The 12,805-nt window shown below is 58.5% G+C and overlaps 1 protein-coding gene across 6 annotated transcripts in view; it reads right to left on the reverse strand.

The window, feature by feature from the left end:
• Nucleotides 1–2,840: 2,840 nt before the first annotated feature.
• MLLT1 (MLLT1, super elongation complex subunit) overlaps nucleotides 2,841–12,805 on the reverse strand; it is an 84,474-nt gene continuing 74,509 nt past the window's right edge. For 4 of the 6 annotated variants that reach the window (XM_006101107.2, XM_014466484.2, XM_014466481.2 and 1 more), the window contains 6 exons: nucleotides 11,069–11,156; nucleotides 9,161–9,269; nucleotides 6,418–6,517; nucleotides 6,056–6,127; nucleotides 5,790–5,861; nucleotides 2,841–5,547 (listed from right to left, as the gene is read on the reverse strand). In XM_006101107.2, the coding sequence (XP_006101169.1) occupies nucleotides 5,419–5,547; nucleotides 5,790–5,861; nucleotides 6,056–6,127; nucleotides 6,418–6,517; nucleotides 9,161–9,269; nucleotides 11,069–11,156 (570 nt within the window). In that variant the 3' untranslated portion in view covers nucleotides 2,841–5,418. Of the gene's footprint in view, nucleotides 5,548–5,742; nucleotides 5,862–6,055; nucleotides 6,128–6,417; nucleotides 6,518–9,160; nucleotides 9,270–11,068; nucleotides 11,157–12,805 lie in introns of all 6 variants that reach the window. The other 2 variants (XR_002832206.1, XM_014466483.2) reach the window with 2 other exon arrangements.

Consider the following 12,805-nt stretch of genomic DNA (forward strand, 5'->3'; position numbering starts at 1 on the left):
AGGACAAGGAGCCAATCACAAAGCACTTTCTCACCTTGGGGTCTCCTTAACCCCCCACCCCCACCCCCATGCAGATGGGCAGAGGGAAAGGGGCAGGCAGGCTGCAGGAAGCAGAGTGACCTGGCCAGTGTGCCTGGCGGGTGCTGGTGTTCAGTCTCCATCCTGAGACCAGCGATGCTTTCTAGGAAGCCCGTTCTACATGGGATGCGAGCTGAGTGGTCACCGCCCGCTGGCAGTGTCCCGGGTGCTGGGGCTACAGCCGAGAACCCAGGTCAGACATCCCTCCTGCGTGGGGCCTAGGGGCTAAGCAGCCAGACGGCCCTCTCCGCTCCCAGAACAGATCGATCCACACAAGACCACACAGCTCCAGGTCGGTGGGGTTAGCAAATGGGAAACCAGCCACATAAGAAGCCACTCAGTGTCCCATTCATCCCTTAGGTCATTTGTTCATTCCTTCAGGGCGTATCTGAGTGGGGATGTGGAGCTCGTACTGTGCTAGGGGCTGGGCAGCAAGACGAGCCTGGTCCCTGCCTTCAGAAGTAGTTCTTAGCGTGGACTGGACACAAAATACCAGACTGGGGGGCGTAAACCACGGAAGTGTGTGTCTCACAGTTCTGGGGGCTGGAGGTCTGGGACAAGGTGCCGGCCACCGGTCCAGTTCCCCATGAGGCCCTCTTCCTGATGGGGAGCAGCCACGCCTCCTCCCTGTGTCGTCCCACTCTCTGTCTCCTTAAAGGGCACCTAGCCCATTGTAAGGACCCGATCCTCAGGATTTCATCTAAACCGAATCACCTCCAAATGCCATCTCACTGGGGGTTAGGGCTTCACATGGGAGTTTGGGGAGACACAATTCAGTCCATGCAGGGGGTGTGTCCTGGGTGTTGGCAGGACCCCAGCTCTGAGGCCCCACCCGGAGTCTCCACCCTCGGGGCGGGGGGGAAAGCCAGGTGCGGATTGCTGTCCAGGTACCTTGCTAGGAAGCTCCCGTTTCCATGGAGATAAGCAGAGTGATAGACCCCTCATTCTCACCTGTGTTGTATTAACTGTTCTCACTACTCTGCCCAGACGCCTTCAACCACCAGTTCTGCCCCAAAGGTGTCAAGTGTATCCATGGCTTGCCTTGTCCCCATGTGCTCATCTGTGGTCTCCCGGTGGCAGGGCTGGGTGTGGTGCATCCATGTGCCCATGAGTTGGGGTTGGCCAGGCTCCCCGTCCCTGGGAGTCCATGCCCTGTTTCCTTTCCTGTCTGCCCCCTTCTTTGGACCGGAGGGACTCTAGGAGCCAATAGACTAAGAAGGCCTAGGATCTGCAGTTGTGTGGATGGGAGAAGAGGGCTCTGCATCTGGCCGGGCCCCTCCCTGCCCACTGCCCCCAGCTGTGGGGATCTCTCCCCAGCACCCACACTTGGAGCTGGAACATCTTCGTGGGGCACCTCCCTGAGGAGACCACCCAGGAGAAGGCTGATCTCCAGGGCTGGATGCACACGGGGACCCGGGCTTCCTCGCCGTCTGGGCAATGCCAAAGCTGAGGACAGGGCCGGAGCCTCTCTGCCTCTAGCCCGCCTGGCAGGGCAGCGTGGACAGTGGTCCCGGTTGTGCTCACCACGAGGAAGAGGCAGGGCTGACGTCCAGCTTGGAGGAGGGGGTGCCTTTGTCTGCTTTGGCTCATTTCTGGTATCTCTGGGCAGCGAGGGGCTTCGGGAGCCCCTGCAAAGGGCGCTGCCCTGGGACAGTATCCTCTGCCCTGTGCCTCCACAAGACAAAGATTTCCAGACACAACCCGAACCCCGCTGAGCAGCGGGTGAAGAAGTAACCCCAGTGTTCACCACGTCGTGCTGGTGGGCCAGGACGCCGTCCCCGTGTGCCCTGCTCATGCGGAAGGCACCTCAGGGCTGTCTGTGATGGGGGCTGTTGTCCTGGGGAAATGGAGGCTGGGAGAAGAGAGGCAACTGGCCACTCAGCGCCAGCTACCGGAGGTAGGGGCAGGCCTGTTGCGGGGGCTGGCAGATGGACCTGAGTCTGGCCACCTGGCCTCTAGGTGGCAAGTCTTTCACAGATGAGCCTTTGTCGTTTTCTCCTCTGGGCCCCCAGAGGCAAGGCGAGAGTGACATGATTGATGAGGGCGAACTCCCGGCCCAGGGAGCTGGGCTTGAGGTTGCTGGTAGGTGGTTCAGGAGCTACCTGACCCCTCATCCCTAAACAACATGCCAGATCGATGCAGACACAGGAGAGCCTCGGGACAAATGACTAGTGACGCCATCACTTCTGCCAGCAGCTCGAGCCCATCCACTAGCTGTCTGACATCATTTACGATGAGACCCAGTGACCATGGCTGCCTCCTGCATGCCCCAACGGGACTGAGCCGGGCAAACAGCCCCCACACCATACACACACTAGCAGGTGGCAGCCCAGCATCCAGCAAAGGGTGTCTTTGCCCACATTTCCCCTCTGTCTAGCTTTCTATCATCCACCTATCCACCCACCCACCCACCCTTCCATATCCCCATCCATCCATCCATCTTCTGGAGTCAGGCTTGCTTTTTTAAACCCAAACCTTGCTGCCAGCATCCAAGGAAAGAACACAACATCAACAGCAAGACCCAAGACCAAGTTCTCTGCCATCTTGTCGCTCCTGGATTTCTGGTGGCACTATCTCTAGTCCTCCAGGAGGCCAACCTGCTCATACTCGCCTGCTCCCTCCTGCTGCCTCCCAGGCTTGGCCCCAACCCTCTCAGCTCTTCCTGGCACTAGAACAGGAAGAGGTGACAAAGGGCACCAAGGTATTTGGTGTCTCCCCCACCCACCAACTCCAAAACAGGAGGAACCAAACAGACTCATAGGTCTGCTTTCCCATCTCACTTTATTTCACTTTTTTTTCCTATAAAATTCCTCCATAATTTCACAATTTAACAAAAAAGTTTAAAATCCAGGACAGAAACAATCCTGTAACTTATTACAAACACAATTCTCCTTATTCCTTTTATCCAGGAGTTGGTCTCAGGCTGATAAGTGTCCTAGTTCCTAGTGAGACACAATCTTGGTAAAAACCCTTACGGGTAAGAAAGGTATTCGATACCTTTTGCTTTCAGGTGTTGGTTTACATTTTGTTCAGGAGACAGCAAAACACAGAGTCGCACTGGGGGCAGGGGGCTTAACACTAAACACGCGGCAATCACAAAGTGCCTGCCCCTTCCTATGGAAGCGTCCCCAGAGCCCTTGTGGGCCCAGCTGCCAGGCAGCTGGGGGGGAAGTAGGGGAGCAGCTGGGAATGCTATGGTCAGAGCCCTGGCTGCCTGGCATGTCCATCAGGTGGTCACGGGCCAGCACTGGGCCCAGAGCAGCTCCAGAGGACAGCACTGGAGGCCTTCTGGCCAGAGGAGGTAACTGAGAAATGGGTCGGTGCTTCCGAAGGCCCCGGAAACAGCAGAAAGGGCCAGATGCTGCTGACACTGAGGGTGAGCCAGAGAGCCAGGCTCCAAAGCAGAGGGCTGCCTTGGCAGCCGTGTGAAGCCGGCAGCCCTTTCCAGCAGATCCTCATAGAGAAGGACTAGTGCCCTTGAGCCGAGGCTCCTGCCTGTGACCCCAGGCAGCCTCTGCACAGAGGGCCAGGGAGCTGCTGCCTTTCGAGCAGCCCACGTCAGCCAGTTCCTCCGTCCAATGTCTTGGAGTTTCCAGAGAAGAATGGCGCCCACCTTGGAGTATTGCTGGCCTGGCAGGAGAAGGGGATGGTGACAGCACGGGGCCTGTCACGCAGGCCTGCCCTCTTCTCAATGCCTCAAGGCAGTGGGGTCAGGAGAGAATCTGAGTGAACGGCGAGGAGTCACGATGGTTTCCTGTAAAGTTCTCGGGCTTCCCCGAGAGTTCGGGGACCTCACCAGGAAGGCTGGAATCCATGGAAGCCTTGGAGGTGGGGATCACCCGGGAGTGTTCAAGGTCTGCCTGACAGACGGAATCGGAGCACAGACATGAGGATCAGGGGTCACAGGGAAGGGTCACCCACATCAGAACTCGGGAACCGGGGAGAGGGGCTGACAGTGGGCTGGAGAGAGGTGAGCCCGTCTCTGGACCCCGAGTCCTTTTCCCCACCTGTTGTTTAGGGCAAAAGTTGGGGGAACTGGAGGAGCCTTGAGTCAAGGTCTGGGAGAACAGAGGCTGAGCAAACAGGCTATCAGGAGCCCCACCCAAGGTGGGCTGACTCCACAAGGGCATTCTGACCCTGGAAGGTGGGCCAGAGGGAGGAGGAACCGGCCTGGACCTTGGAGAATCTCAGGCCTTCGAGGAATTGAGTCTCGGGACTCTGGACGAGTGTGAACGGCAGGTGTCGGAGGGCTAAGCCCAAACGGAGAGAGACAGGAGTGCCCGGGAGGGCCTGCCACCGGCGGGGCCCAGGCAAGAGGAGCTGGCTCTGAGTCCTCACGCTCCTTGAAAATACTCCACAAACTATCACGTCTTATTTGGCAAAAGCTCATTTTTTTCAAAGTTTGAAGACTCGATAACAGAGAGGAGGAAGAGGATCCTATGGAAGAAAGGAGAGGCCGAGGCCCGGGGCACCGTTACAAGTGGTGGCCTGCAGCTGGCTGGAGCTGGGAGGTCTGCTCCTGGTGACTAGGCGCCTGAGGACCTACTGCTCCGTCGTAGTGTTCACAGGCCCGGACTGTGCCTTTTGAGTCCCAGGAGGAGGACGAGGCGCCCTGGTACCACTGAGGGGGATCCTCCCTGCGCTTGGAGAAAGCCAGTGGGCACTCCGGCTCGGCCTCTAGTCCAATGACAAGACCAGTGGAGACATCTTAACCTAAAGTCCCACCTTACCCCCACCCCCCACGTGCACTGCTGCCACAGAAATGCACACCCGGAAACCGCTCTGGTACCTACAGTGCATACGTACATACATAATAGAGAGACAACTATACAGCATGGAGTCCCAGCACAGTGAGGGCCAAGAGAGGGGCTGCATCCGGCTCACATGGAGGACGAGCCAAGGCCTGGCCTGGAGCAGCTGGACCCTCTGAGGTCCTGGGGTGCGGTGTGTCTGAACCGTTTGGAGAGGCCTGGCCAGTGACACCAGGCCCCACATCCCACCAAGGAGCAGGGCTCCCACCGCCGGGCACATTTCTTCCCCTATACAGGAATGAGGCCCAGCGCTGCCTTCAACACAAGGGGAACCCAGGTGACGGCCCCTGAATATCAGGGAGCAGCAGCAGCGCCCGCCGGGCCCCCTCGGCCCCAGGGCTCCCGGTGAGCTGGTGGGGAGGGCAGGCCGGGAGCCAACGAGGAAAGTGCAGCTGGCCGTGAGGGCCGAGGACAGGGCGGTCACTAAGGCAGTGCTGCGGGCGAGTGAGTCGAGAGAGAGAAAGGCAGGCGGGGTCCGGATGTGGCCTCCCGGGACCCCGATGATAGGGGCCCGGCATCTGGCCCAGGGTCATGTGGCCACGGCCTCCAGGTAGCTCTGCAGCTTACGCACGGTGGTCTCATCCAGGGAGAAGAGGTCAAAGTCAAAGGTGGTGTTGGTGACATTGAAGTGGCCGGTCTCCTCGATGAGGTTCACAATCTGGAAGGAGGTGGCAAGGTGGCTTCAGGAGATAGGAAGTTGGGCTGGGGTGTCCCCCACCCTCCAGCAGACCCCCAAGGAAGAGGAGGAAGAGGAGGAGGAGAAGAAGGAGGCTCCTTGGGGATGCAGCCAGGGGTTCTAGCAGCCTGCAGGCCTTACAGGCACCCCCTGTCCCAGGGACTCATGTGTGATAACCTGTGTCCTCAGCAGAACCGAGGGCAGGGCGGGCTCCGTCCTAGTACCTGCTGCAGCACGTTGCGCTCCCGCAGGGCCATCAGCCTCCGGTGCAGCTCCACCAGTTCATCTGTGTAGGCCTGGGGGTGGCAGACAGGCACTCAGCAGGTGGCCTCAGCCCTCCAACTGCCCAGCCCTGAGGAAGCCCGTCACAGCTGGGGACCCGGGACAGAGGTTGGTCTGATGCTGCTGAGGCCAGCACCTCAGCACACCTGGGCTGACCCATCCAGTTGTGGAGCCCCGGGATTACCCCCACCCCACCCGAGCCCTCCACCTTGTCATAGGTGCCCCTCTTGAGGATCTTCTCAGACTTGCTGCAGGATTCGGGGCTCCTCCGGCCTGACGCCTGTAGGACAAACCCGGGTCTGTGCTCTCAGCTCTTACCCATGCCTCTTCCGCAGCCCCCCAAAGGCTCTCCCACCTCCCCAGGCCCACCTGCCCTCCTTCCTCGGCCTCCAACTCTAAGGGAAGCCCATCATGGGGAGCAGACACACCTCTGGGACCTGGGGGTGAGCAAAGCCTCTCTCTGCCTGGGACCCGTGGACAACCCCAGGCCCAGGACCAATAATGACCCGGCCCTCAGCCCTGCCTCTAGAACGTGATGGCAACCTGCCCACCAGTGCCCTCTGGACTCACCTTGCTGTTGGGAGGGGGTGGTTTCTTGGGGGCAGGGGGCTCTCGGCTGGGGAGGCAGGAGTCAGCACTGTTGTCACTGTCGCTATCACTGAAGCTCAACCTGAACAAGGAACACGATGCTCTGTCAGGCCTCCGCCACCCTGCTGCGGCAAGACCTGTGCCTGACTCAGACTCACCTGACAATGGGACACCCCTCCCTGTGGGCAAAGAGTGCTGCCCCTAAACCTCACTTGGCTCTAGGCAGCCACTACAGACTTAAAAATGAATGTGCCGAAGCCACCTTCAAAGGGCAAAGAACCCAGAGCCACAGGTGTGCAGGCTAAGAGGCACGTCCCCATGAGGCGTCTCCCAGGGCCGGCACCAGATGGGACACCCTGCAGCTGGAAGGATGGGCATGGTGCTGGGCTCTGCTCCTTCGAGTGTCCTCCTGCTACTCCTGCGGCCAGGGGGCAGCCTGCACATGCACCGAAGGGAACGCAGTTTCCACCTTAGCCTGAGCACTTTGGATGCCAGCCTTCCTCAGTGACATCGAGGTGTTCCCATCTGGGTGGAGCCCTTGGAGCCCTGAACACCATGTGTCTGGAGGTGGCTCAACCTCAAACCTCCTGGGAGGCAGGGCCCTGGGCGAGTCCTCAACCTCCGCCTCCGTTTCCGCACCTGTAAAGTGAGGTCCCGGGAGGAGTGCACAGGGGAGGAGTGGACGCGCAGCGACAAATGGTCACCACTATCTTAGGAGGCAAGGGTGCAGTTAATAAAGTGCAAACGCCCAGGCTGGCTAGAACTGGAAAGCCTCTCTTTAGAGTCATAATTCTCTCTCATGGTCTCAGTCTAGATAGCACAAGTTGGTTCAGTCCTTTCAGCTTTTTCCAGAATTTCTCACAGCACAGCGAGGGGCTGTAGAGGGAGCAAATTCCTCTCCAGCCCCGCCCCCTAGCTGGGAATGGCCTGCTCCTCTGGGGGCCTCCCTGGGGAGAGGCTCCCACTGGGATCCCAGTCCCTCACAGACATTGTGGGCTTGATCCAGCACAGAGGAGCCCGACAACTGCTCCTCCATATCTGCAGCACCGGAAGCCCTGCCTGCCACCTTCTACCTAAGACACCTCACTGTGAAAGCAGTGCCAGGAACGCAGCACGGAGCCTGGGCTTCAGGGGCTCCTGTCTTATTCCTCCCAAGGTCAAGGCTGTCCATTTACTTGGGTACACTTCTCCCACTGTAAGCAGCAGGCCTCGGGGCCCCTGCTCCCCTGAGACCCAGACCTCTCTCTCCCCCACTTCCCAGTTGGATCACTCCAGTGGGGAAGGCAGGTGGTGACTCCTTGATGCCCAGGTGACACTACCACATCAGCCAGACCCAGGCTTGGCCCCACTGCCCTGGACATCCCCTCGTGTCCCCCTCTTCCCAGGGTCCACCAGGGGCAGCTGGAGGCCATGCAGACTGTGGGCCTCCCCAGGGAGCAGAACAGGATGGAATGGGACTTGGCTAGCTCCTCCCAACCAGCTGCAGCGCCAATGCGAGGTCTGTGTGGCCCCTTCCCTGAAAATAGATGTCTGGCTCCCTCGGCGTCCAGGGAAGCCCCACCCAGGCCTTCCATGTCTGCCCTGCAAAAGGACACTCAACGTGCTTCCACACAGTTGGTCCCTGCACCACTGCACCTGGTGTCCAGCAGGAGTCCACACCGAATGCTGTCAGCACCAAAGAGGCAGGAGCTGTGGCCGTTAACCCTGTCCTGGGAGGCAGGCAGTCTCCTTGGGCCCCTCCCCAGCTAAGTCGCCACAAAGCCTCCATAGCCACACTCTCAGGGTGATGGGCTTAATCAGCTAGACCAGGGGTCCTCAAACTACGGCCCACGGGCCACATGCAAATACAAATATTGTATTTGTTCCCGTTTTGTTTTTTTTACTTCAAAATAAGATATGTGCAGTGTGCATAGGAATTTGTTCATAGTTTTTTTTTAAACTATAGTCCGGCCCGCCAACAGTCTGAGGGACAGTGAACTGGCCCCCTGTTTAAAAAGTTTGAGGACGCCTGAGCTAGGCTGACACAGACTACCTGCAATCACCTGTTAGGCGTCCCTGTGCTGGTGGGTGTAGACCGGGTGACTGGCCTGGCTTAATGAGTAGCTGAGTCCTGGAGGAGGTGCTGAATCTGGGCCCGACTGGGCTCCTGACCCCTGAGTCTGCCCCTTCCTTGGGCCTGGAATCAAGGTTGGCATTTGCTCTGGGCAAGAGGCTGAGAATGCATAGCCATCCTTAAAGGGCGCGCTCTAAGGGTCTGGGGGTGTCCACAGGACATTTCTCAGAGTCTGTCCTCACCTATGCCACACACACGTAGGGAAGGGGGAAAAGATCTCAAGACCCGAGAACAGAGGAACTAGCCCACCCCCCACTCCAACCCCAACTTCTGCTTCAGAGCAGGACTGGCCCTAGGGCTACTGGGCACAGCCTTTCCCCACTTCTCAAATGGTGCCTGGACTTCTCCCCCTCAACATCCCACCCCTTCCCGCCAGGTAGCCCACACCTTTCTATGACAGGAGGAAGGAAGCCACCTAAGATCCCTCCACTTTAGATAACAGGAGAGACTGTGTGAGCCCTAGGCAAGAGCACTGTCCAGTAGGCTCTGATGCTTCCTCTGCATGCGCCCCAGGAATACTTCTGTCCTCGCCTCACCTCTTCAAGGCCCCACAAGCCCAGGAGAGCTGCCAGGGTCCCCCACCTACCCCCCTACCCCCACTGGCCCGGGCACCTGGAATCCCTCCCTGCATTTGTCTTGCCGGCAGCCTCCTCGCCTGATGAAGAGTCATCCTCGTCGGACTCCTCAGATTGCAGGTCCTCCACCATGGAGCGCAGGGGTCCTGGGGAGGGTGGCAAGGAAGGGAGGAGAGATAAAGAAGAAGGGGTTTAGGGCTCTGCCTGGGTCCCTGCAGGGTCCCCTCCACTTCCAGGGCCACATGAGCTTATTGACACCACAATCCCCAAAATGCACCCACACAAACCCACGTAGAAGTCCCTCTGGCCATGTGGGGCCTGCCACTCATCTCCAAGGACTGTCCCCAAGACTACCCTCTACCTAAAGGACCCTCTGGCTTCCCCATACCCCTACCTTCCTGTTCCTGCTCGCAGGCCTCTGGACCCTGGCCCGAGGCAGAACCACAAGGCCCTTCCATTGCCAAAGCCAAAGAGCACCCCTCTTCTGCTCCCAGTGCTGAGATCAGAGCCTCTGCCCGGAGCCGGGACCAGCCAGCCTTGCCGGGAGGGCAAGGCAGCCAGAGCCTGGGGCCACAGGATGCCTCACCAGCCTGTGCCCCTACTCAGGCCTGCCCAGTGCCTCAGCAACCCCCTCCGCTGTTCCCAGCCCACCGTTCTCCCCTTTCTCCAGAGCACCCGGTTCCAGTCCCCAACAGAGGCATCTTTGGTTTATATTCCTGTTACCAAGGCAACAGAGGGACACAAAGCCCTCAATTACCTTGGTCACATGATCCCACTTCAGCAGATTCCCCCTCCCTTCCCCATAGATAAGAACCCTTGGAGAGAGTGTGCACTTCCTGCACCCCATCCCCCAGGCCCCCTCAGAGACTGCACATCTACATTCCAGGTCAGAAATACCCACCTCTCTCCCAATACACTCTCCTCCTCCAGCTTTCTGCAACCCAAGAAAAAGGACTCCAGGCTGTGTGGGGAGGAGACTGTCGGCCCAATCCACCAGAAGAAATGCTTCCGGTTTGCGGGTGAGTAGCAGGGTCGGCAGGGCTGGTGGATTCCATGCCCCCTCTCACACCTGTGTCCCCCAGGCTGGGAGTGGCCAGGCACCTGAGGAAGGCCCTCCCTGATCTGGGACAGCCAAGTGGGCTTTATGCCCTCTCCCCCCACAAAAGCCTCTCCATTCCCAGGGGTCCTGCAGGGAAAGGGCAGAAATGCAGACTGCTGAGTGCCAGCCAGACCCACTGCAGGAGCAGAGCATTCCTGCCCTCATCCAGGAGCCGTCCTCTAATGGGACAGGGTGGAAGGGCTGGCAAAGGAACTGATGCCTGCCTCCCTCTGGGAGAGCTGGCGAGGAGGGTGTCTGGCTATGGATAGGGCCCAAATCAGAAAGGGGCTGCTCTCCACTGGCCCGCAAGCACCAGCACCTCATCAGCACATCGCCAAGCCCTCATCATACAGACAGTGTGTCCTGAGGCTCAGGGGAAGGTCACCAGGAGTGATATATCCCACACCTGGCTGGCAGTCAGGTGAACTGTTTCTGCTTTTCTTTTTATACACTCCCTGAAGTTCTACAACCTACGAATGTGGATATCTGGGAGCCCAGTCTGGGTAAGCAGTAGTATACTGAAGAAATGCCCAGGGTGTTCAGCTCAGGCCCTTGCCCTGCCCTCCATCCCTCACTTCCCTCATCTCCATCATCTCCACCTTCCCCCTCACTCTAGGTCCTCCTCATCACCCCCTCCCTGGGGGTAAGGCACCAATGGGTTTTTCTGACAGTGGCAGCAGCTGAAGCTCAGGCATGGAGTGAGCCCCCATAGAAGTTACGGGAAACTGCTTGTAAGTCCCTGTGATTGGATAACAAACCTAGAACCCCACCAGCCAGGTGAAGTCAGAGGCTGCCCCCACAGCAGTAAGCCACAGAAACATCCTGTCTTTCCTTTGTATCACCCACCTTGACTGTGGTTCTGAGATGGCTCAAAATCCGAATCTGAACTGGAGTCAGAGCTGGAGCTGGAGTTGGATGGGCTCGACTGGGCGGACTTCACCCCAAAACGGGGGTGGGGTGGGACAGTGGGGAGAGAAGACAAGAATAACCTTTCAGTCCAAGGGAAAGGAGTGGACAAGAAATGCGCCCTGGCAGCAATGACACCCAGCTGAGTCTTTCCCCAGATACGCACTCAAAAGGTGACAAAGGTGCCAGGCTCAAGGCACACAGGAGGACCCCTGCACACACTCCTGAGAACATGGCTTCCTGAGTCCGTAGGCACCCAGCCCCAGGACACCACCAGTTTGCATTTCAAATGCAATGGCCCATCTTTTCTCACTGAGGATCTTTAAATTTCTAGTAGTTCCAGGAGAAGCTCTCAACAAGTCACTGGTTTTCCCATGCACCTCAGCAGGAGGACAGGGAACCAAGCCGTCCATGAAAGGGGGCTGGGGGGGTGGGGAGCACATCTGTTTGTGGGCCCTGCCTTCCTCCTATGAGGGCAAGAGCTGGCGATGGGCGCTGTGGCGCCACAGGGAACAGAGGAAAGATCTGGAACAGGAACGGTGAGTGCAGAGACCCAGCTTCTCATTCTGCCCCTTGTTTCCCCACAGCCAGTCCCGAGGCTGAGTGATGACAAAAAGCTGTCTGCTTATCTCCCTGCTACGTGCTGCCATCACCCACCACGTGCCCTGAGGTAATGATGAATGTGCCACGTGACAAGCAGTAGGGGACAGGGTGGACTCAACCAGGTCACATCCCCCACTTCTTCCTGCAACCTTCCACCCTAGGCCCTAGGACACACGGGGTAAGATGACTGGGGACTGCACCTCCCTGGGTGTAAAGGAACTGGTCACTTCAGATCCCTTCATGGAAGGGGCCTCTGGCCTTGCTGCATGGAGCGCTAAGCTAGAACAGGGGTCTTAGTTTCTGCCAACAGGCAGTTCTGAAGGTGCACATAACAGAGCAAGCCATGGGTCTATGGAAGAGACTCTGAAGGGCAGAAGGGCAAAGTTCACAGCTCCAAGAGTCTACCCTGGCCCAGAGCACCCCACACACCTGGGAGGCTGCCTCACCCCCAGCAAGCCTGCCCTCGGGCTGGGGCTTGTCTAACCCTCTTGCTTTGGGGAGGACCATCTGGAGGAACGGAACACCTTGAGCGCTGGGACCAGCCACCTCTGGGCACCTCCCCGTTTCAAGAGAAGGGACCAGGAAACAGGCAGAGGCACCTAACAGCATTTGCTTAGTCCTGGCATGTGTCATGTGAGAGGAGACCCTAGGAAAGGAGTCCCGGACCCCCAAGGGATCAGGAAAGTCCCTCCTGATGGTCTGGGGGCTGAGGGCTGAGGGCAGCTCCCAGGATGCAGAGGGGACCTAGGAAGGCACAAGTCTTTGCTCACTCAATAGACTCAGAGAGTAATCAGGCCACCTAGGGACAGAACACTGTCACCTGAAGAGTTAAGGGGCCTCTTCTTTAGAGTTTACCTCGGCCTAACCCACCCGCTCCAGGCATCTGCTGACAGCCCCCCCGCCCCGACACACACACACACATGCCTTCACATCGGAGAACCCGAGATTACCATCAACCACTGCCCACTGTGACAGACCAGTGTGACACCCCCAAATCTCAGCAATGGGCCTGCGGACAAGTGGCCCTCTAGCAGTCAGAACTGAGTTCTTATTCTGGTTCAGGGGTCCTGGTTC

Source organism: Myotis lucifugus, unplaced genomic scaffold, assembly GCF_000147115.1.
Source record: "Myotis lucifugus unplaced genomic scaffold, Myoluc2.0 scaffold_341, whole genome shotgun sequence".
NCBI lineage: Eukaryota > Metazoa > Chordata > Mammalia > Chiroptera > Vespertilionidae > Myotis > Myotis lucifugus.